This window comes from Aquarana catesbeiana, linkage group LG04 (assembly GCF_042186555.1).
Source record: "Aquarana catesbeiana isolate 2022-GZ linkage group LG04, ASM4218655v1, whole genome shotgun sequence".
NCBI lineage: Eukaryota > Metazoa > Chordata > Amphibia > Anura > Ranidae > Aquarana > Aquarana catesbeiana.
This window is the reverse complement of record NC_133327.1, coordinates 264,312,557-264,337,748: the sequence shown is the minus strand read 5'-3', so window position 1 is coordinate 264,337,748 and position 25,192 is coordinate 264,312,557. Positions and strand designations below refer to the sequence as shown.

Genomic DNA, 25,192 nt, shown 5'->3' with positions numbered 1-25,192 from the left:
TCCACTCCACCATCCACCTGCCACCCCTCCCCCCTCCACAATGCAACCCCACCACCCCTACTGTCCACAGCTGTGCTGGGACCTCCTTCACATTATACCTGTGTTTGTGATGGGGTGCAACGTGAAGGACGTCTCTTTAAATCCCTCCCAGGACAAGTCCATCCCCACTCAATCCCTCTCTCAGCAAAAATCCTCTCCCCACCTCTAGCACAGATCCTCTCCTCCAGGTCCTCCCTTCCAGCAGAACCAACCTCCCCCCCTCATCCTGGGTCAAATCCACTCCCCCCCATCCCCCCCAGCACGAATCCTCTTTCCCCTATGCCGGCATAAGTACTCTCCCCAGTTCTGTCACAAATCCAAATCCATGCTTCCCGACTGTCCTGGTTTTGGTGGGACCTTCCTGAGATACAAATGAAATCCTGTGTATCCGGATTAAGGGTCTGTTTATACCAGAATGCTGTGAGGGAAACCTACATTTTGTGTGCATTTCCCACAATGTATTCAAAATGCACTGCCATAGCGATCTGTAATGGGTGTCAACTTAACGTCTTCACACTGTGCCTCCTGGCAGTCATGTGATCCAAAAACTCCTGATTGCTTCCAGTTAGACGCCGGTAACTGATAAGGGGATGCTGAAGGCGTGTACATCACTACTGATCACAATTAATGCAAATATGTGGCCTCTCTGTGCCAAGGCCCAGGTGATGAGAGGCCGCATATTTGTGTGTGGCAAGGGGTTAATGACTACCCAAATGCAGGTCGCAAAAGCAGTGTTTGCCTGCGCTAGAATGTTTGAGCAGCAGTACCATGCGATCCAGTTGCTGTGCATTTTATAAAGCAGCGCATGCACAGCTCTTAGTGCAGACCAACACAGTTTCAGCCCATTAAAATGAAAGGGCTGAAATTGCACAGCACCTGGAAGGCATGTGAATTGCAAAGGAACGCACAGAGCATTCCTATGTGATTTGTGGTATGAACCGGCCCTGAGTCTTGGTGCCCAGTGCCAAAAAAAAGTCCAGGCACTTGGCTCCATTAATTTGCTAGACAGGGGGGCACTAGCATAGGAACCTGGAGCAATTGCCCTGAATCTCTAGCAAGGTGCCCAGGATCCCAGACACCATGATTATCCCCTCAATAGCAGCCAGTTTGTCTTTTAAGAAGGGGGGAGAGGCAAGTTATCAAAGATGAATACATGAAGTGATTTGGGGGGATAGGAGGATGGTTTATGTGTTAGGGGGCACTTTGGGAGGGGAGAGAAATTGTGCTGGAAGGGAGGTTAATTTAAAAATCTGACCCCCCCAATCACAAGTTTTCTTCCCCCCTTACACATAAGGCATCCTCCTATCCCCCCAAATCACTGCAAGTATTCTTCTTTAACAACTTGCCCCCTTCTCTGAGTCCCCTTTACTGTCTCCTTCCCCTGCCAGTGCCAAACATTAAGATTCAGTACAAACCTCAGATCAGCATGTCCCGTTCTCTTGATGCTGAGTGCTGTGTCCATTCTCCTCCCCCTCCTTCTCCTGTCTCTGAGTCTCTGACGTCCGAGCCGAGGAAAAGAGGGAGGGGACTTCAGTCTCTGTGTTAGTGTGAAGGGGGGAGGAAGGGGGGAGAGAGGGAGAGATGCCGTAAAGTGTAATCGCAGCGTGTGGGAACAGAAACACCCCTCACACGCTGCGAGCCAATCACTGGAGCCGGAGGTGAGAGACACAGCAGCCGCTACACCAGGTGACGGACTGGAAGTCTTTTGTGCGGTCGTGGGGCCCCCTTACAGTGGCGGGATTTGCCAGGGCCCAGTCGCAAGTGCGACTGTTGCGACCCTGGTAATTCTGGCGCTGATTCCTTGGTAAATAGATTGTAGAGAAGAAACAACAGTGCCCCAAAGCTTTAGGGTGGGGGGGCATTCCCACCAGATATGAAGAAGATTGCCATGGGAGGCTTGACAATGCCAACAAGAATCCAAGTGGGATGGGAAAACTGGGTGCACTCTGGAGGGCGTAGGGTACCATCTTGAGAGTTAGTTTCTTGGGTGGCTCTGGCCATGGACAGTTTATGGGTATGAAACATTGAGCTGTCCCTTTATTTAAAAATAATGAAATGCTTAGTATTTGCTATAGTAATTTCAATGAATTAAACCGTGCTTAGCACACCAGGCTTCACCAGGCTTCACCTTATTTACCAAGCGAAGGGAACATTTGTTTTACAAAGTGAACAGCCTCTACATCGTTAGTAAATAACCCCATATATCTTATGATTTGCAAGAGAGAGACCAAAGAAAAGTATAGTTAACAGATATTTGTCACTCATAATCTTGCTCTCCCTTTATGTCCCTCTCTCCAAAATTGCAAACAGGTCTTCTGTTTGAGGGTTTTGTCTAAATGACTTCACTTGAATAATATAAGTTAACTTCCATGGCACTTAGAAGGCAGGTCTCATGCCATGTTAAATGGAATGTTGTATGCCTATTGAACTGCCACTAGGGTTCTTTAAACAATTTCATAAATTAATAATGAGTTTTGTCTGGCAAGGGAAGCAACCTTGCCTGGCTTATTCTATTTTACACAGACATTAAATGAACAAAGGCCTGGGCCTCCCTGACATTAACCTATATTACAAAGCAATGGCAATGGTGCTAATTCACAATTGGTACCATAATACAGGGTATTAAACTCTGGGTGTCCTTAGAAAAGACAACAGCAGGAAAAAACTTAGCAGGAGTGCCATGGATACCAGCAAAGCAGCGGGGTCTGTCAAGCTGGACATCACCACTCATATCAACCACACTTATGGTTATGGAACAGATTGAACATTACTGGAGACACACATCACCTTTAGCCCCTTTTCAAGGAATATCCTTGGTTCCCACCAGGGAAGGATATAGGATTTTTCAGAACTTGGAGCAGAGAAGGGAATGTGGGCTGCATTTACTTGGACCCCTCAGGCTGTATGCTTAGAGCAGTTACCCCAAAATTTGGTTGTTGGACCACTGGTGCTACTGACAACTCTCAGAGTTTCTTAACAGGCTGATTCCTAAGTTGCAGGCAGCATGTGTGCTGTAAACTGGCAATTCTAACACCTCCTGATTCCCATATATAAATTTATGTTGTCTCGCTGTTCGCAGCAAATCCTGTATTTTATGGGAGAATGGGGACAGAAGTAGGTCTGCAAATGACTCCTGCCCAACTGCAAAAAATGATTCAGTTATCACATGTCTCCTCCATCAGTTCTAAAACTCAGGAAATGTGTTATAGATTTTTCTCACATTGGTATAGGACCCCAAGGATGCGGGCAAAAATATTTTCCAGGCTCCTCATGCTGGAGAGGGTGCCTGCAAGAGGACTCTTTTTGGCATCTGATGGTCCTTCCCTAAGATAAAGAAGTTCTGAAAAGCGATATCACCATGGAATAAAAAAACGACCCTCTCCTCTTCAAATTTGTATTGTTGGATTATCTTTTCTTTGTATCTTCGTTAGTTTCATTTTGGGACATGTATTTGGGTGTCTTGGGCAGGTTCTCATATAGTTGTGTTGAGCTCACTGAGATTACGGTATTGACTCCCATTAGGGGGGATATTCTATTCCTCAATAATTGAACCAGTAATTCCATGTTCTTTTTGTTATTTTGATTAGTTTATCAATTAAGTGAGCATCCAAGACAGATATTTTTGCTATTTTATATGTACTTTTCAACCTCTTAGTTGATTTTTATCTGTTCACGATTCAGTGACGCTAATGTTGACACGATGTCCTTCTCTGTAATTATATCTGGTTATTTCAAATAAAAACTTATTGAAAGCAAAAAAAAAACCTACCCTCAGACATATACAATTTACACCTTTCATTGATATATTTCATGATGTCCCCTCACCTTTAAGTGCGTACAAAAGCAGTGTTATGCCGCACCCCCTGAAAAGCCTGATACCCCAGTTCTATAGACAGGACCACTGTTCTATGATCCAGGAATGGAAAAAGGAAGTAGACAAATAAAAAAATCAGAGAGATGGGTCAATAGATCATTAGAGGAAAATAGAAAATTTTTGAGACATCTGTTTAGGCTGGATGTATTATTTCTTCGAAACTGATAAGCCTAAGGGAGAAGCTTTGACCTCCTAACTGTCCTGCTACAGAACCCCGTGAATCTGCAACACAATTTAACATTAGTAGGCAGGATTCATCAGGTAGCATCTGTTTAACACACGAATGAAAACTTTTAAGACATTAATTGAAGACACTGTATATGTCCGTGCCACCAGTTCTTCATTTCCCTTTCTATTATCTTCCCCCTCTTACTGCTGCATTTATTTTTTGTTTATGTGCCAACAAATTACTCTGATGCATTAAAGGCACCGTGAGGTTTTTTTACTAAAACTGGAGAGTGCAAAATCTGGTGCAGCTCTGCATAGAAACCAATTAACTACCATTTTTTTTTTTTTTTGGTGAAAGCTTAACTGACCAAGCTGTAGTTAGAAGCTGATTGGTTTCTGTGCACATCTGCAATAGATTTTGCATTCTCCAGTTTTAGTAAATCAACCCCTGTCTAATGCTTTGCTGTCGTAACAAAGTGATAGCCCTTGATATACCTACATGCTCACTCTGTCTACTACTGATGGCATCACAATGCATATGATGTACTGTATGTTATTTCTGCTCATATTATGACATCACATGAAATAAAAACAGAGTATAAAAAAAAAGAATGTTGTATGATTAAAATAGTTTGCATAAAATATTTTTGTGAGTGTACCTTTAGGATAAAATGTTTATATATATATATATATATATATATATATATATATATATATATATATATATACATACATGTACTTTTTTTTTTTTACTCTCTTATCACAGGTTTACAACTTTCAGTCCACCAATGTGAATACAACATTTAAAGAATCACTAGAAAGCACGGTTGCTGCATATTTTAACTTGACTCAGTTTAAAGCTTTATGGGCTCTCAAAATAACATGGGACAATGTTCCTCCATTCAAGTCTGGGATTTATAACTCAAACGCTTATTGGAACACCCAAGTCAACAATGTGAGTATTGCACTGTGCCAGTGATTATCCATACTGTTAGGATTGAATTCCCTGTGTATAGAAGGTTCTCAGTGTGTGTAGATGGATCTCAGCTCTTGTACCTTTGATATTACTGTTTTGAAAGCAAAGTGGCCTTTTTAAAAGCTTGCTTGAAAGGCATATTAGGTGAATCTAGTAGCCCCATATAATACAAAATCCAAAGTGCAGTTAGCACTTAAAAGCAGCAAACAGATCTTTGATTGCTTGTTATGGTTTTTAACCACTTCAGCCCCAAGCCTATTTTTGAAATTTTTTGCTTACAAGTTAAAATCAGTATTTTGTGCTAGAAAAATACTTAGAACCCCCAAACATTATATATATATATATATAATTTAGCAAAGACCCTAGAGAATAACATGGTAGTCGTTACAATATGTTATGTCCCACGGTATTTGCACATGGGTCTTTTAAACACTTTTTTTTGGAAAAAATACACTTTTTTGAATTAAAAAATAAGAAAACAGTAAAGTTAATCCAAGTTTTTTTTGCATATTGTAAACGTTTTTTTGCATATTGTAAATAGATATCTAACATGTTACACTTTAAAATTGCACACACTCATGGAATGGCGACAAACTACGGTAGACAACGTTTACAATTTTTTAACGGTTACCTGTTCAGAGTTACAGAGGAGGTAGAATTTGCTAAAATTATTGCTCTCGCTAACGATGGTGGCAATACCTCACATGTGTTATTTGAACACCATTAACATTTGTGGACGCGACTTGCGTATGCATTTTCTTTGGTGTGCGAGCTCGCGGGGACGAGGGTGCTTTAAAACTTCTTTCTTTTTTTTATTTATTTTATAATTTTTTATTTATTTAACTCTGTCCCTTTAAAAAAATAAAAACATCTGATCACTTTTATTGCTGTCACAAGGGATGTAAACATCCCTTGTGACAGTAATAGCTAGTGACAGGTATTCTTTATGGAGAGACCCCAAATACCTCCTTTGCACTTCATAGTATTCAAAACGCTGTGACGTTGCTTCTGTGCTTTTACATTGGAGACCTGATTGAAGCTGGCAGCTTTCGGGACTCCACACAGCCGGCGGACGTGCCGGATGGGAGACCCGGGCACAGCGACAGAAGGCGGCGGGAGGGGGTCATCCCCTCACGCTGCTTATTTTAACTGCCAAGTTATCCATTATCCATATTGGTTGTTATCGTGAGAAAGCCAACCGCTAGTTCTAAAAAACAGTACCCAGTACCGGTACCGGAGTGATGCCTGCAGCGGCTGCAGGCATCACCCCGATATAGCCACTTTAACAAATGACGTACAGGTATGTGATTTTGCGTGAAGTGGTTAAACTAGCACAATACAAAAAAAACTTAAAAAAGGAACAGCTTACGTCCACTTTAATATTTTGTAAAAAGCAGTCCATTTTTATTATCATGCAGAATGCAGAAAGCAAAGAAGAATAAAGTGCCAATCCACACTATTGCAGTGACCAGTGTTTTACCACACAGTTCACCATTAGGACACAAGTAAAGCAATTGTATCCTACTCATACCACAAAAGCCTGGAGCTGTGTGATATAGTAATAGCAATAGGAGCTGCATTATACCAAACAAATATACATAATGAAATCCAGCACTACAGTAATGGATACACAATAAGCACATCTAGAACATTTAATATTTTTCTCTTTGGTTTTCTTTTTAGACAAACACTTTCCAAGTTGTCTTAGTTACTGATGGAATATATTCGTTTGCACTAATCCTGTTTGATGATGGAGGAATGAAGTGGATCTTCAATGCTCTCCCCACATTCCATCTGCCAAAAATGGGCTATCACAGGTAAAGACTTTCAGTAGAGTACCTTGCTCTTCCTCTTCTTTCAGCCCATTTAACCTTCCACAGTAGTATTGGTAACTGCATGTAAATATGGCAAACACATTTAGAATCATTCTCTCTTTCTAGTGGTATCCCTAGTGCACGTAATGTCAACAACTTCCCAGCTTTCAATGATCCACAGACAGACACATCTGTAAGCATCAAGCAGAGATACCGTCCAGATCAGTACATCGGCTACAACACAGGTGAGAAGAGGAAACATCGCTCAGGTAAAATGTTGTAAGTTTAACAGATACCGTATTTATTTCTATCATTTTACCTTATTTTTCAAGGTAAAAAAGGAAGATGGGCATATCGTCTAGACAGCAACAGTCAGAGCGCCATCAATTCAAGGCTACAATGTCTGCAGTGGTATTATAAAGAGGAAATTCCATATTGGATCTCCAGCACATCCCCATGTCCATGTACTTACAATCAGGCAACTTCTGACTCCTCTTTCACTGATGGATTTAACATTTTGAACTATGGCTTTGATATCAAGAAGGCATCTGGTAAGGTTTAATACTTGAATTTTTGCATTTGAAACACTGCATAAATCAATGGATAATAATGCAAATTGTTGCATGTGTGTCTTATATTAAAATTACATTAAGGTTATGACTACTATGTGTAGAAAATAAAACTGCATACTATTTGTCCTATTTTTCATCAGTTACCCAGCATGAGATTCATCATTTATTGCTGAAACTTTAAAATCAAGCTTTATACAGATATTCACGCAGAAAATGAAAATTGCAAGGCACAGAATATGCAATACCCCATAGCAATATGTTTATCTTAACATCAGATAAGTTCTTTGCATGCAGAAGTTGGATGCAGTTATACTTGTTTGATGGGGAAAACTCACATTTATCAAGTCCTGACTTACCTTAAAGGTATAGGATGAGTCACAATACAGGGGAATGTAAATAAATTTTAGGTGTTAGAAAGATCTTTTTGTGGTTAATAGTCTGTGAATCACTGGAGTCCCTCTGCACCGAGTATACAGTTGTGCCATAAATATTTATTCATTATCATACTTATTCATTGTTGTCTATATAACTTTTTGAAAGGATGATGGTCATTTAATTACTCTACACTGAATCTATTTAATGGCAATATTAATACACCTTCTAATGGACAACTTATACCATATTCATGCATTTGCTAAAACGGATTAATGTAACCAGTGTAACTTTATTCTAATAATTTGTCTGTTTCAGAACAATACTTGACAGTACAAAATATGTTCCCCTCCAGAAATGGGGCTGGGAGTAGATGTTACTATAGTAGCTGGAGTGGAGCCCTTGTTTACGGTGAGAAGGAGCGATACCTCCCAACTCCATGGACCTCCTTTAATACCTTCAAATATTACTCTAACCAAATAGCTTATAATAACTACTTCTGGAATACAGTTCTTCCTCCTCAAAGACAACTATATAAAGGTATTGAATGATATAATCATAAAAATTAAACAATATTCCAAAACTAATTTACAAATTAATTGTTCAAATAAACACTCTATATTTATTTTTCAGTTGAGGAAATTGACTCCTACAACACTTGTTGCAGATATTCAGAATCCACTTACCTGTGTAACCTTTACAGACAGAAAAGACCTCTGGATTATTGTGACAACTATATCCCTCCACGCCTAGGTATGTAAAAGATCTGCTTTCTTAACCACTTCAGTCCCGGATGAATTTACCCCCTTCCTGACCAGAGCACTTTTTGCGGTTCGGCACTGCGTCGCTTTAACTGATAATTGCGTGGTTGTGCGACGTTGTACCCAAACAAAATTGACATCCTTTTTTTCCACAGCTTTCACAGCTTTCTTTTGGTCTTTTGGTGGTATTTGATCGCCTCTGCAGTTTTTATTTTTTGCGCTATAAACAAAAACAGAGCGACAATTTTGAAAAAAAAAAAAGCATTATTTTTTACTTTTTGCTATCATAAATATCCTCCAAAAATATATAAAAAAAATGTTTTCCTCAGTTTAGGCCGATATGTATTCTTCTACATATTTTTGGTAAAAAAAAAATCACATAAAGCATATATTGATTGGTTTGCGCAAAAGTTATAGCGTATACAAAATAGGGGATAGATTTAAAGCATTTTTATTATTTTTTTTTTTTATTAGTAATGGCGGCGATCTGCGTTTTTTTATTGTGACACATCGGACACATCGGACAATTTTGACACATTTTTGGGACCATTGGCATTAACACAGCGATCAATGCTATAAAATTGCACTGATTACTGTAAAAATGTCACTGGCAGTGAAGGGGTTAACACTAGGGGGCGCTCGAGGGGTTAACTGTGTTCCCTGGGAGGTGATTCTAACTGAAGGGGGAGGGGGCTGATTGGAGGAAGTGACGGATTGTAGTTCCTACATAATAGGAACACATGATCTATCACTCCTGTCAGAACAGAACAGGGAAGTGTGTGTTTACACACACTCGTCCCTGTTCTGTCTCTCCTGCTCACAATCACTCGTGGCCGGCGGTCATCATGACCGTCGGCCATGAGCACTGGCACCCCCGCTGTGCAGCAGGCAGCGCGCGCACGCGCTATTCCGACCCCGCGAGCTGACTTATAGCTATGATGGCTCACGCAGGGGGGTCAACGTTCCGCAGTATAACTGCTACGGTTGGTCTGGAAGCGGTTAAAGCCCTAGTGCCCAGATTATTAACAACAAGAAATAAAGGCAAATCCTTTTATTATAGATCAGATGCCAACTCTCCCCAAATTGAGTGGGTACTTTCTTTTGTAAAAAGAAAAGTGATAAAAGAATAGACTTTTACCATCTGATTTTTGAAAATATAAACAATCTTTCATTTTTTTTAATAAATGTTGGCATTCTAAAAACATATTTTTTTTAAAAAGTACCTCCACAACATCTATGGGGTTGATTTACTAAAACTGGAGAGTGCAAAATCAGGTACAGCTGTGCATAGAAACCAATCAGCTTCCATTTTTTTTTTGTCAAAGCTTATATGAAGAAGCTGAAGTTAGACGCTGATTGGAAACTATGCACAGCTGCACCAGATTTTGCACTCTCCAGTTTTAGTAAATCAACCCCTATGTGCCCAAGAAACAACACCAAAGACACAATTATTTTTCTTCAGGCAGTCTGTGATATTGAGATGGTCTCCACCCATAACAGGATTAGATTATCTTTCTTATTGCAGGTAAAAAAACTATGAAATTATCCCAACACATAAATCATTATAAGTAAATAATTCACCATATAGCTTGTTTTAACTCCACCCATAATGGGATTGATCTATCCTTCCTACTGTAAAAATACAATACATTAAAAAATCATCACATTGTTGTGGCAGGGATGACAGGTGTATGAAAATAGCAATGGTTACTGGTAATTACCAATTGGCCACCACTATTTGCATACACCTATAATCCCAACTATGAGAATCCACCATTTCATGCCTCTGGAATCTGGTGTACATGCGTAATAAGGACCTAAAGTATCTTTGGTGTGGGTTACAACCCCACCAAATCATTTGTATCCAAACAAAGGGATCATTGTCACTCTTCCACAGATTACCAAGTAGCAGACATCAGTTTGCAGTGTTTGTATGTCTACTTAGTAACTTACAGAATTGTATACATACAATATACCATATACTAAAAGACTAAATAAACAATTAAAATAATCAGCATAGACATTAGATTAGAATTACTTCAGTTAAGTCTGTACAAAAAAAGAGAAATAGCCTGCTTCAGCATGATAGCCAGGCAACAAACATTATAGTGGTAGGTCAGCAGTGTCAGGCTTGATGGTTCTTCCTGCAAATAAATAAACTGAAATAATACAAATAATTGTTCATGGCTTGAACTGACATTTCCATAAGGATTGTATAAAATAGCAGTAGCAAGTGCATATTAAAGTTGAACTTTACTCAGAAAATTACATTCTGCTAGATCACTTCAGGCAGGCCCCTTTTGCAGGTATGCAAAGCCGCATTCAGTGTGAAGGGGGCTTATTATCTAAGCTTAATTGAACAAGCTGAAGTTAGAAGCTTATTAGTTACTATGCAAAGTTGAACCAGATTTTGTGTGTGCCCATTTTGGTAAATCCCCCTCGTTGTCTCACCCTGCTTTGCACATGCTCAGTTGCACTCTATTTAGAGCAATCTGCTAAAAATCAGAGCCACTAGAGGCCAATCTGCTGACAGCTTAAATATTTACAGCTGCTCAGGGGCTCTGGGCTTCGGAAAAATGGCAGCCTCCAACAAGAAGAAGCAGGAACAATGCTGGATGCAATTTACAGCACACTAATTTTGGTAGCATCATTGTTATTGTGGAATGTATGCACCTTGCTAAAGAACATTATTTTTTATCAAGTTGTTATGGGTAAAGTTTTGCATTAAAGCTTTTAAGTTTTCTTTGCTTCCGAAGAAGATATGCACAGTTTTAAAGAAAGTTATAAATGATTTTTTTTTCTATTTTTACTGGAAGGATTTTTCTATGGAGACCCTCATATTAACACTCTGGATGGTTTGAGATATACATTTAATGGTCTGGGTGAATTTATTTTGACCAACGCAAAGGATGAAAATGACACAGTTGTCTTCAGACTTCAAGGACGCACGGCCCGAGCTGGCAATGGAACCAGCTATGCAACCAACTTTGTGGCATTGGCAGCTTCCACATCCTACGGTGACCAGGTAATGAACACAGGAAGAAAATATACAAAGGCTTTGTTTAATAACCCCTGTAAACTGATTATTAAACTTTGCATTTCAGATTCAATGGAGCTTAAAGAATGCTAACGAAACCACAGTGAGCTACAATGGGACCTTCATTGAACTCTCAGGTGGGTAAAATAAGTTTTAAACTTTCCTCTTTTATGGGTGATTGTTCAGTTCACACTGTTGTTGTAGTCTTGGAAAAGGAAGTGAATGAAGATGCATCAAACATCATCTGAACATAACAGCCTATGCTTTTTGGGGTGAAAAAGATGCTATGGGTATCTATTTACATAGACATGGCAAAGCTGGGATTGTAACAATAAAGTAGTATTAAACCCAAACATTTATTATATTGTAGATTATCTTTTTATAGATGCAATGGCTGTATTAGTCTCCTTTTTATGCTTTTGCCGTTTATTTTCACCTGTTTATCCAGCAAGTATGTCTACTATTTTTCAATGTCCTTTATTAGATCAAGCAGTCTAGCAAAAGTACAAACATGACAGAGGTGCCTTCAATGATCAGCTTTTATTCATTTTTGTAAAGCCTTTATCCCTAAAGAAAAAGAAAACTGTTGCTGTAACTGATTCTAAAGCTCTAGCTGGAGTTCAGCTTTGGTTTTAGTAAAGTCCATCTAAATCTGCTAGTGCAACTAACACTACCCACTCCCACAACTGACAATTCAACTACTGCATTTATGGTTTGGTAAGCTGCAATATACAACACGTTTTTGTTTTTGGGTTTAATGCCACTACAAACAGTAAATTAGCTTTTAAGTCTCTTAGTTTCACAATGGCAGCCCCCTTGTACACAGCCATATGGTTGCCCTTACTAAAACTTTTTTTCTGTGTAATTATTATATATTTATAATTCTGGAAATTAAATCAAGATAGACAGTAAAAACAAAAACTTAATATGGAATATTGCAAGGTGTTCTCCATTGTGTGGAGGTGAGAAGGGTACATCGTAATGCAATGTGGATGTCATGAGGCTGATTTACTGAAGGATTTTATAATCTTCACAAATAATCACAATTATTTGAATATTTACATCAATTATCCAATCATGTGAAAAGCAAATTCCCATTTACCTCATTTGCACATGATTGGGTATTCAGAGTGAACAGGAATTTGCATTTCACATGGTTGTATAATTCAAATAAATATTCACACAATTTACTGAGCTAAATGATCAACTCCTTTAGTAAATCAACCTCCACCTCTCTTTTACTGGTTTTGAAAAAATGCCACCTAATACAAACCATTTTCATTTGAAGATTCTTATAATTTGTCACTGTGTAAATGCAATATTTTTAGGGTTCACTGATCCATTATGGGGTTGTTATTTTATTTTTAGACAATCTTACTTATGTTGACCATGTGGGATTTGGAAGGACAAAAACCGGGGAAGCGAAAGTTCTGTTTGACAATGGCATCTCTGTTTCTTGTTCTGCTAACCTGGGCATCTTGAGTTTTGTGGTGACATTGCAATCAACATATCAAAACAGGACTGAAGGTCTCCTCGGTAAGTAACTTGTGTTAATATGAAGCATCTAATATATATATGTCCACACCAGCTCAGTGCAGAATAGTGGGTCAAGAGTATAATATGTAAATTTTTAATATGTGTTAGGTAAAGTGTATGTAACACTAATAGTGATGGGCCAAACACCCCCCAGTTTGGTTCACACCAGAACTCCCGAACAAAAAGTTCAGACCCAAGCCGTGAACTATATGGGACCCAAACTTGAAATATCAAAAGTCCTAATTTTAAAGGCTTATATTCAAGTTATTGGCTATGAAAAGGGTATGGGTGGCTGGGTACTGCCCTGGGGGATGTGTATCAATGCAATTTTTTTTAGTTTGTTTTTACAGGAACAGTGATTTTAATGATGCATAAAGTGAAACAATAAAAATTAAAAATTCCTTTTAAATATAGTACCTAGGGGGTCCCCTTAGTCTGCCTGTAATGTGGTGCATCTGTACCATGTATAGAACCTGCTTCAGCAAAACTGCCATTTATAAAGTAACAAAAATGACATTCAAATTCCCAACAATACAATGCAAACATTTTTTTAAAAATGTAAGAAAAATGTCATGGGGGTCCCCCCCCAATCCATCCCAGGCCATTTGAGTCTGGTATGGGTTTTAAGAGACACTCCATGCCAACATTTTTCTAAAAAACGGCATGGGGTACCCCCAAAATCCATACCAGATCCTTATCTGAGCATGCGATGAGCGAGTGCCCCTTTCGTGAACCATACCAGGCCACATGGGGGTGCTTTGGAGACAAGGGCCACTTCCCGACAACCCTGTGATTTGGTTGAGTGTGTCTGTGGGAAGGGGGCTTATTGGAATCCGGAAGCCCCCTTTAACAAGGGGGCCCCCAGATCCCACTCCCCCCAAGTGAATGATTGTGGGGTATATAGTACCCCTACCCATTCACCAAAAAGTGTCAAAAAAGAAATAAAAACACACAGTTTTTGACAATTAAAAAACAATGTCCCCCGATGTAGATCGTCACTCATGATGCCCGCCACCACCATCGGACCCGAAAAAAAAGGGGGGAAGCTCCACCTGCGACGAAAGCTAACTGCTGACTGCCTGCTCTGCCGCTTGACAGTTCTTAAATAGGTAAGGGACGGAGTCACCTGGTGACATCATCTGGTGGCACTGTACACATGTGACATCACCAAATGGTGAATGCTGGGTCGGTGACGTCACATGGGAGCGGAGTTACCAGGTGACATCGCCAGGTGGCCCCACCTCTTATCTATTTAAGAACTGTCAAATGGTGGAGCAGGCAGCCAGTGGTTAGCCTTCGTCACAGGCAGAACTTTTTTTTTCTTTTTTAGAGTCCACCGGTGGTGACGGGCATCATAATTGGCGATGGATCTACATTGGGGGACATTGTTTTTTCAATTCTTAATAAAGGAATTGTCAAAAACTGTGTTTTTTTCTTTTTGACACTTTTTTTGATAAATGAGTAGGGGTAATGTCATGTGCTTGCAGCGTGGAAATTTGTACATATTCCAGAAATGTACAAATCATTTCTTTTTTTAAATTTTACTTTGTCCCTGTTTTGTGAAAAATACACTGGTTGTACGTTTGCATCTACTTCTAGAATGGCTAAATGACTGTCTTTTATATCAGTGCCTTCTGAGTCACACATTTGAAACAAGCTTGTAATCAGTAAACTGAAGAACTCAGAATCTCTATTACTTTTCAGGGTCAGTGACTAAGAGAATTTTAAAGTCAGACAGACAGCAGTAATCACAGCCTATGCTTTTCTCTTAACACTATTTTTGTTTTCTTTAACTGGGACAAGAAGGGGAACAGTAGTCCCCAGCAATTTATTCTAGTTTGCAAATACAGACAGACATTACAGTTCAATTCAATAATACCTATATTGTCATTTAGGGCTTTTTGACAAGTAACTACACAATGGGGTTGATTTACTAAAACTGAAGGGTGCGAAATTTGGTGCAGCTCTGCATGGTAGTCAATCAGCTTCTAACTTCAGCTTGTTCAAGTAAGCTTTGACAATAAAACCTGGAAGATGATTGGTTTTCTATATAGAGCTGCACCAGATTTTTCACTCTCCAGTTTTAGTAAATCAAATGTTACTGCTTTCAATGATAGGGAGGTAACTATTCAATCTTCCTACACACCGGCAAAATCTACTTATTGCTGTATAACTTGAAACATTGTCACACCAGGGGGAACAGACTTTATTGTTGTTGCTTTGTTGTTTCATGACTTGTCAAATGTATATTTACCTCTTCTATTTTATTTCAGGGGTATTAAATGGAAATCCAAATGATGACTTCCTGACTGCTTATGGCTCCACATTGCCATATAATGACAACACAAAGCCAAACGACTCACAGATCTTCAACTTTGGCATGACATGTAAGAGAATATTTAATTGTCATAACTGTTTGCTCTACGCAGAAGGTGGACCTGAAGTGACAGAATGCCAGTACTGCAATTTCTTCATGACATTCAAGTATTTTCTTTTTTTTTCTTTTTTCTGTGTACGACAATACTTCCCTGTCATCAGAATACACTGATTAGCACTGCAGGCTATAGCCTGTAGCATTGCTTGAGTGGCTAAACATCTGAAAGGGCAGTTCTATATAAGTCAACAAATTCTGTTCAGCCACAGTGCCCATGCATAGATCACAAATGGTGCAGTCTCTGCTGAATTGTCAGAATTTTGATCCATGTATGGCCAGCTGAAAGGAGTCACTGGCCCTGGCTATTATTGCCTAAGTAATATAGACATAATTGGTCATTGACATCATCCACTATCTTTGCCTCTTTGTTTGCAATTCAGCTGCGAGCCTTAGATCTGTCATTAGGTACGGGTTACTAGAACAGGTGGATCGGCATGCTTTTATTTTCAGAGGGCATCCTTGATCATGAGGATCTGCATCACTGAATTGTGATGGATTTACCTCATGAGACTTTTTTTTTTTTTTTGTACAAAGGACTCGTCAAAATGTGTGGTGGGTTTATTTGCTTTTAATATTTTTTTGTGAATGAGTAGGGATATTATTAACTCTTACTCATTCACATGGGGAAGGCGGTATCTGGATTCAGTATCTGGGATTTCTGGATTCCAATAATCAACCACTGGGTCAGGATTGTGGGGAAGAGGCCCTTTGCCAGAGGGGAGCCTCCTGGCAGGGTACCCACCCCATATTGAGGGCATGTGTCCTGGTATGGTTCAGCTACTGGTGAGACCCCTTATTATTATTTTTTTTTTTTCGAGTAAGGTACCCCCTTGAGATCCAAAACAGGCCATCATCAAGGATAGGTTTGAGGAGAGCCAGTGGCAGAACTACTGCCATAGCGACCCATGCGGGAGAAGTGGAGCCTGCTGAGTGGCTACAATAGAAATAGAGCTGCGGCACCGCCCACCCCCGTCCCTGGTCTGTCTGTCATCTGTGACCTATTGTGGAAAGGGGTGGAGGGTGGGCGGTGCCACAGCTCAATTTCTATTGTAGCCAGCCAGCTCCGCCTCTATTTTGTTCCCCCTCGGCATTCAGTAATGGCGGCAGAGACACCGGTGCTGGGATATAGAAGGGCTCCAAAGGGGAGACACCTGAGATGTAAGGAAGCACTCCGCTGGCTGGGGACAGTGATACCTGAGATGTAAGGAAACACTTCGCTGGGGACACCTGAGATGTAAGGAAACACTCCGCTGGGGACACCTGAGATGTAAGGAGGCACTCCGCTGGAGACACCTGAGATGTAAGATAACATTCCTCTGGGGACAACTGAGATGTAAAGAGGCACTCCACTGGGGACACCTGAGATGTAAGGAGGCACTCCGCTGGGGACACCTGAGATGTAAGGAGGCACTCCGCTGGGGACACCTGAGATGTAAGAAAGCACCCTGCTGAGGACACCTGAGATGTAAGGAGGCACTCCGCTGGGGACACCTGAGATGTAAGGAAACACTCCGCTAGGGACACCTGAGATGTAAGGAAGCACTCCGCTGGGAACACTGGAGATGTAAGGAGGCCCTCCACTGGGGACACCTAAGATGTAAAGAGGCACTCTGCTGGGGACACCTGAGATGTAAGGAAGCACTCCGCTGGGGACACCTGAGATGTAAGGAGGCACTCCGCTGGGGACACCTGAGATGTAAGGAGGCACTACGCTGGGGACACCTGAGATGTAAGGAGGCACTCCGCTCCACTTCGAGGAATGTAAGTTTACTGTTAAGCCTCCCGGGCCCCGCGAGTCCGGCCATGTCCCAACACAGGCAGCCGCATACAGCAGGAGGCAGGAGCAGAGAGCAGAGTGGGCGGGGCAGAACACTTGAGCGCACCTGTGAAGGGACATAGTTTTCAGCACATAAGGAGGCTCTGGAGTCTGGACAGGAGGTAGGAAGGGAGTGGGAGACAGACTGTCATCTGTTTTGCACAGTGCCTGGAAAAGCACCTTGTCCCCGTGCAGATGGGGACAAGGGCCTCTTCCCCACAAGCCCTGGGGCGTTAGTTGTGGGGGTGAAAAACTTGAAAAAAATCTTTTTTGACTTTACTTACACTATAATGTACTAAATGTAACCTGTAGATTTTATTGGCAAATTTTTGTTTAGTTGTTCGAAATTAATATAAGCTGTTGCCTGGGTACTGTGCCACATGAGTGTGGTAATCTGTTGTTCAATGGCATTAGTTAATTTTTTTGTGGGTGGGGGGGGGGGGGGGGGGGGGGGGGGGGGGGGGGGGGGGGGGGGGGGGCTGTTTGCAAGGGGGGGGGGACATACAACATTTTGCTATGTTATTTCTAGTTATGCCACTGGGAGACCCCACAATTTTTGTTAACTTTTTCCTCATTCTTGCTGTAGAATGTAGTAAATTTTTCCTATGAGTGTATTTTTTAATTTTTTTTTGTTAAATAACAAAATGGCAAGGGACCACCAAAGGTCCCCCCAAAATACATAGCAGACCTGCAGGGGTTTAGTATGTACATTGGGGGGTCTGTGTGGTGTTTTTTTACAAGTAAAGCCAAGTTGGTAGGGAGACATTTTTTACTGGCAATTTAAACAACATTTTTTATCTGTAAGTTTTGCTGCAGTACGCCATATACATTATACAGGTTTGTCACTTCATAGACAAGTTTAAAGTGGTTCTAAAACCAGAAGGTTTTTAACCTTAATGCATTCTATGAAAAAAATGAAAACATTAATGTTACTTTAAGACCTACTTCAGCCTTGTTTTTCAAAAGAATGGGGCATTATTGCTGTCCCCTGCAAAAAGGTATTTAAAAAATATATATTTTTGCATTGGTACATGTCCCCCCTGGCAGTGCACAGTCCCCACAACATTTGTTTGATATTCCCTTGCCTATTGGCCCTGAAAATGGTTCTAATTGATTTTAAAGACTTGGTTCCCATTGGCTTTAATGTGGTTCCAATTAATATCCAAACCAGTGAGCTGTTTGGCAAATGTGTCATGAACCAAACCCAGGTATGTTCAGCTCAACTCTAATTTTAACCAAATACACTGGGGGTGCTTCACTAAAGGTAAATAGACTGTGCACTCTGCAAGGGAATTTGCTCCAGAGCTTAGTAAATGAGGTAATGCTGCACTTTGCAAAAAATACCCGTGCAAGGAAAATTAAAAAAAAAATTAAAAAATTAAAAACTATCACTTTTGCTTGTATATGGAAGTCAGCAGAGCTTATGCTCATTTTACTAAGCTCTGGAGCAATTGCACATGCAGAGTGCAACTGCACTTTGCAAAGTGCCCAGTCTATTTGCCTTTGGTAAATAAACCCTACTGAGTACAAACAGAGAGGCAACTTTTGGTGCTTATGCAGCTTGTTTTTGTGTGTGTGTGTGTGTATATATATATTTCCATATATATATAGATATAGATATAGATCTATATCTATATAGATCTATATCTATATATAGATTTATTTAACCATATTTTTAATAAGTCTTCTATGTTTAACCACTTGCCACCCGCCATATACTGTAGCAAAATGACTACGGCAAAGTGGTTTCAGTATCCTGACCGGACATCATATGATGTCTTCAGGATATTAAGCCGCTGTGCGCCCCCGGGGGCGCGCATCGCGGCGATCGTTGTTGCGGTGTGTCAGTCTGACACGCGGCAACACCAATCTAGGTAAAGAGTCTCTGATGGAGACTCTTTACCACGTGATCAGCCGTGTCCAATCACGGCTGATCACAATGTAAACAGGAAGAGCCGGTGATCGGCTTTTCCTCACTCGTGTCTGTCATCTGTGCTGATCGATTATAAGCGCAGCCCCCCGAGGATGCCCACACTGGACCACCAGGGATGCCACCAGACCACCAGGGATTCCCACCACCAGGTATGCCACCCTAGACCACCAGGGATGCCAATCAGTGCCCACAATGGATGCCAATCAGTGCCTACAATGGGCATCACTGATTGGCAGGCATTATTGTTTGGCACTGATTTGCATCCATCAGTACAATACATTACAGTACATCAGTGCCACCTATCAGTGCCCATCCATGCCCATCTGTGCCACCTATCAGTGCCCATCCGTGCCACCTATCAGTGCCCATCCATGATGCCTATCAGTGCCCATCCATGACGCCTATCAGTGTCCATCCGTGCCGCCTATCCGTGCCCATCTGCGCCGCCTATCAGTGCCCATCTGTGCTGCATATCAGTGCCACCTATCAGTGCCCGTCAATGCCGCCTATCAGTGCCCCATCAGTGCTGCATATTAGTGCCCATCATCAGTGCCCATCAATGCCAACTCATCAGTGCCACCTCATTGGTGCCACCTCATCGGTGCCCATCAGTGCCGTCTTATCAGTGCCCGTCAGTGCAGCCCCATCAGTGCCCATCAGTGAAGGAGAAAACTTACTTATTTACAAAGTTTTGGAACTAAAACAAAAAAAAACATTTTTTTTCAAAATTTTCGGTCTTTTTTTATTTGCTTAGCAGAAAATAAAAATCCCAAAGGCGATCAAATACCACCAAAATCTAGCTCTATATGTGGGAACAAAATGATAAAAACTTAGTTTGGGTACAGTGTAGCATGTTCGCGCAATTGTCATTCAAAGTGCGACAGCGCTGAAAGCTGAAGATTTGTGTGGGCAGGAAATTGTATAAGTGCCCTGTATTGAAGTGGTTAATTAAAAAAAAAAAAACATTTTACCACTAAAAACCAGGCTGGTGATACAGTGTGGAACAAAATATAATTATAATCTGTAATATTGTGATTGCCACAAAGTAACTAAAGCAGATTGAGGTGTGATAAGAGTATAGCTGTAAGTTGTTTGTATATTTTCTAATAGATTATTGTCATGTATATTTGATTTTTTTTATAGGGAAAACAACACCTGAAGATACAATATTCCTATACAACACAACTATGGAAGAAACCTGGTACACTTACAACAACAATAGTTTTGTACCAATGTTCCTTGATGAGCTGCTTTCGTCCAGTGACCCAGCGTTTCTCCAAAAAGCAAACAGCACTTGTGGTGGAAATACAGACTGTCTCTATGATATTCTGAGCACTGGAAACTTCGCTATAGGATCCGCCACTATGATTAGTAATTCTGTATACAGTGAGAGGAGATCTCAGATTGGTAAGTGTAAAAATCAAGCAAACCTCAAGAGACAGTTTCATTACTTTAATTTCCAAATCATACAGATGGGAGGTAACTGTCAGAATATACAATTCACAGCAATTTATTAAAACCCTGCTGCCTCCCATGCTCCCATCAGATTCTGAAAGCATGAATGTGCTAGTGACAGGAAGGCATTAACAAACAGATACAGAGACACAGAGAAGCTGGCACTGTAGATCATATGTTGCATCAATCCAGTGACAAAATCATTATAGTCATGGGCGTAACAATAAGTGTCACAATTGCGACCCTGCCCATGCTCCAAGAGGCCCGTGCAGCCTCCCTATAATATCAGCATACCCCCCCGATTCAGCGAAATCCTGGAGTCTTGCTTGGATCCGGCTTGCGTACTGTAGCCGGCTTCCACTTTGCCTTCCAAACCCCTACACTCTCATTGGCTCAGGCTCCCCATTCAACTAGATTGCTAAGTTCGGCCCACAGCCACTATAAAGTAGTATGCTGCAGCTCTTCTGGTCAAGTGATATTACAATTTAGCTGGCCAATTGGGTTGCTAGGTGCATAATCTGCGCAGGGTGCTGGGTCTTGGGAGGTGCTACGGGGCTTCCTGAAAAAAAAAATGTTGGGTGACCTATCATTATTTAGTGACTACCCAACATGTTTTTGTATGTGTGTGTGTGTGTGTGTGTCACAGCACTGTAAGTGCCTGTTGTTTGTTCACTGCATCACTGTCTCTGGCTGCCTCACAAAGCCCACAGAGCCAAGGGAGACCCATTCTGGAGATCTGTACAGTTCTATGTTAGGGAATGGGAGCAGGAAGGGAGTTGAGTCTGTACTAATGTGGGGGGCGGGGTATGCACCAAGGAAGGGCAGTCTGTACTAAGGGGGGAGGGACTGTACTGAGGAGGGTCTATACAGAGAAGGGGTCTGTATCAAGGGGGTCAATACTGAGAGAAGTTCTATAGTGAGATGAAGATGGTCTGCACTGGGGGATCCACACTGAGGGGATGGGCTGGCAGGGTTCTGTATTGGGGCGGGGGTCAAGTGTTTGTACTGAGCAAGGGGAGTCTGTACCGGGGGTTCTATATTTAGTGGAGGGGGATCTATACTGAGGGGGTGTGCTGGTAGGGTCTATCCTTAGATGGACAGTCTCTCCTTGCCTCTGCAAACTCTGTTTACAGGTATTCAAAAGAATTGGAGAGGTATGTGAAACTATGGACAGTTTCTCCAAAATCTTTTGAATTACCCTCTCAGCATGTAAATAAATATCTGAAATTACTCTTTGGCCACCCAGAGTATCTTGGTACACTTTGTGAGTAACTGGGCATGTGGTGGAATTGCCGGGTGGTAGTGGGGGTCCCAGGTTCACTTTTGCATCATGGCCCACAAGCTTTAACCTTCTTTGCGATATTCCCGAGTGTGGCTCGGGGTGAATTCTCCATACCAAGAGCGGTAACTCCGAGCCACACTCGGGGCTGCATCGCAATATCCAGGGAAAGTTACTTACCTTGTCCCCCATATCCTGCGATGTCTTCACGCTGTGTGCGGTGGCTATGTCTTCCGCCCGATGCTCTATATGCCGGGCTCCGTTCCCTGCAAGCGACGCGCGGGTATGGATCCCGGCGGGAAATTCAAAAAGTGCAAAAAACAGAACACATACAGAACACTGTAATCTTACAGATTACATTACTGAATCAAATTATATCACCTCCCTTTTGTCCCTAGTGCTCTGTCCAGTGCCCTGCATGCAGTTTTATATTATAAATACTGTTCTTTCTGCCTGGAACCTGGAGAATGTCCATGGCAACCAAAAAGTGTCCATCTACGTCAAAGGTTTTAGACCAGCTAGAAAACAGTGATAGTAAATTAGAACACTTGCAGAATTTTGCGATAGTGATTCGTGGGGAAATTCGTCATCAAACACTGAAAGTGACGACAGTGACAATTCTGCGACTGAGCACATTTCAGTGTTTTTGAGTTGATTACATTATTGAATGAATTTTATTATTATTATATTATTATTTGTTATAATTATTTATAGTTATTTATTATATTATAATTTATTATTTTGTGCTTCAAACTTTATCATACCCGGGATGTCTAGTAGGCTCTTGTTTGGACAGATTTAAGTGAGTTATTCCTAAGAATTACAGTCCTACAATATAAAACACCAAATTTCCATGCAAAACAATGTACCGCATTCAGCATACCACCAGGGAGGTTAAGCTACGCTTCTGATTGTAGTAATGACAATAATTATCATAACTAAGACCAAGCCAAGTCTGCAGTCCCCTTGCAACATCGGGCTATATATGTTTTAGATTTACATTGTGCAGGCAGAATAACTTCAAGATGTTCAATAATTGACCTTCCACCAAGGATACTAAAATTTTAAATATCTTAAAGCTGATCTCTGGCCTCCTCCTCCTCTCACTTACTAATCACTGAAAAATGAAAATAAAAAACAATACTCCTTTTACTCGCCTATATTAATGTTCACATGACATTTAGGTCCCAAAACTTCTCTCTTCTTCTGTGCAGAGGAAATTAAATCCTTCAGTTGTCCAAATCACCATCTGTATGATGTAGACACTTCCTAATGTCTGTTCAGTGCTGGAGCCATCTCAGGATCCAGAAGTGAGTGTGCAGGCAATGACATGGCACAACGGGACTGCCAGGGACTGGCTGGCCTAGACACAACTGCTATGCTGGATTACTGATCTCTGCATACAGAAACAGCAACAACAATAGACCCATATGGCAGACCTAAAGTAAAGCACTATTTCAAATTTAAATTGCAAATGTAGGACCTTGTGTAACAGTCTATGACAGTCTTAAAAAGTACTAGATCAACGATGCCCAAGCCATAATAAAGTGGTCAAAAGTTTAATTGTTTTTTATATTAGTGCATTCCCTGCATTAAGGTAAAAAAAACAACTCAGTAAAGTTCCACCACCTAAACACTTACATGACTTCTCCACGGATCCAGCGATGTCCTCTCTGCAGCAACACTACTCCCTCTTCCTATTCTCACAGGAGACTCTGAGAGCAATGGGAACCATAGGCTCCTTCTGCTGTCAGTCAAATCCCCTGAGGAAGGGGGAAAGCGTGGTCGAGCCAAAACAGAGGAAGGGCTATCAATCCAGAAAGCAGTGGACAGGACTAGTTGTGGCCAGGTGTCTATTGACAAGCTACAGGTTTCTGAATCAACAGTGATAATGCTGATAGCCACGGGCCCACCAACATTTTTTTCATCCCACTGTAATATAAGCAAATATGTGTCCCTATGAGAGGAATTTGTACAAAAAATCAAGGGCAGATGTACTTATGATTAACTGCTGAAGAACTTTTTTGTAAAGGAAGCCGTAGTCATATTTTAAAAAAAAGGAAGTGGTGGAATTAGTTAAAGACATGGTACTTGCATGAAATCTTTAACTTTGATTGATTATAATGCTAACAATATTTTGTACTTCAGTTGTGTATTTTTATTTTTTTTATTTATATAGCCATTTTTCCTCCAAATATCTCTGGCCCTGTAACTATCATGAGCTCCTTGGGTGAACAAGTCCTGATTAGCTTCTCGGCTGCAGACTCTGTGTTCAGTCTGGAAACAGAATCCAGTGACCTCATCATTTCAGGTATGACATCCTAATACTCATTAATAATTCTCTTATGCCGCGTACACACGACCGGTTTTCCCGTCGGAATAAACTCTGCAGGTTTTTCCGAAGGAATTCCGACGGAATTCCACTGGAACTGTCTTGTGTACACACAATCAAACCAAAGTCTGATCATCAAGAACGCGGTGACGTACAACACGTACGACGGGACTATAAAAAGGAAGTTCAATAGCCAGTAGCCAATAGCTTCCGTCTTGTACTTGCTTCAGAGCATGCGTCATTTTTGGTCCTTCGGAACAGCATACAGACGAGCTGTTTTCCCGATAGGAATTGGTTCAGTTGGAAATATTTAGAACATGTTCCGTTTCTAGGTCCGTCAGAATTTTCGAAAAAAAAAAGTCAGATGAGGCATACACACGATCGAAATACACGATGAAAAGCTTCCGCCGGACTTTTTCTGTCGGACATTCCGCTCGTGTGTATGCGGCATTACAGCCTTTTGACATTACCAGACATATTATACTGGATGTGTGTACACTAAATCCATAGGGATTATTATCATAATGGCCTAATGATGTCTATTACAATGGTTAATGTGAGTGTGGCAGCAAATATAGGAAGATTTCAAAATAGCGCAACACTATATTTATAGGAGCTCCTGGAGTAAGTAATGAGTTTGGCAATTCTAGAGAAATTCTTAAATAATGCATTACAATTTAACTAAACCCATTAGATTTTAGTCAACTAAAATTTACTGAAGATTTTAGTCGACTAAAATACGACTAAAACTAAAACAATTCAGATGGCTAAAATACGGCTACAACTAAAATGGC

The 25,192-nt window shown here is 40.9% G+C and overlaps 2 protein-coding genes across 2 annotated transcripts in view; both read left to right on the top strand.

Annotated features, from left to right (window-relative positions):
• Window positions 1-25,192, top strand: part of LOC141139897 (uncharacterized) — a 158,434-nt gene that overhangs the window by 28,583 nt on the left and 104,659 nt on the right. The window lies entirely within an intron of this gene.
• Window positions 1-25,192, top strand: part of LOC141140483 (mucin-like protein) — a 58,621-nt gene that overhangs the window by 18,932 nt on the left and 14,497 nt on the right. The window contains exons 8-19 of the mRNA XM_073627720.1: window positions 4,848-5,036; window positions 6,741-6,874; window positions 6,998-7,116; window positions 7,204-7,422; window positions 8,134-8,355; window positions 8,449-8,568; window positions 11,393-11,601; window positions 11,681-11,750; window positions 12,982-13,149; window positions 15,423-15,536; window positions 20,476-20,739; window positions 24,246-24,377. Coding sequence (XP_073483821.1) covers window positions 4,848-5,036; window positions 6,741-6,874; window positions 6,998-7,116; window positions 7,204-7,422; window positions 8,134-8,355; window positions 8,449-8,568; window positions 11,393-11,601; window positions 11,681-11,750; window positions 12,982-13,149; window positions 15,423-15,536; window positions 20,476-20,739; window positions 24,246-24,377 — 1,960 coding nt within the window. The remainder of the gene's footprint in view (window positions 1-4,847; window positions 5,037-6,740; window positions 6,875-6,997; window positions 7,117-7,203; window positions 7,423-8,133; window positions 8,356-8,448; window positions 8,569-11,392; window positions 11,602-11,680; window positions 11,751-12,981; window positions 13,150-15,422; window positions 15,537-20,475; window positions 20,740-24,245; window positions 24,378-25,192) is intronic.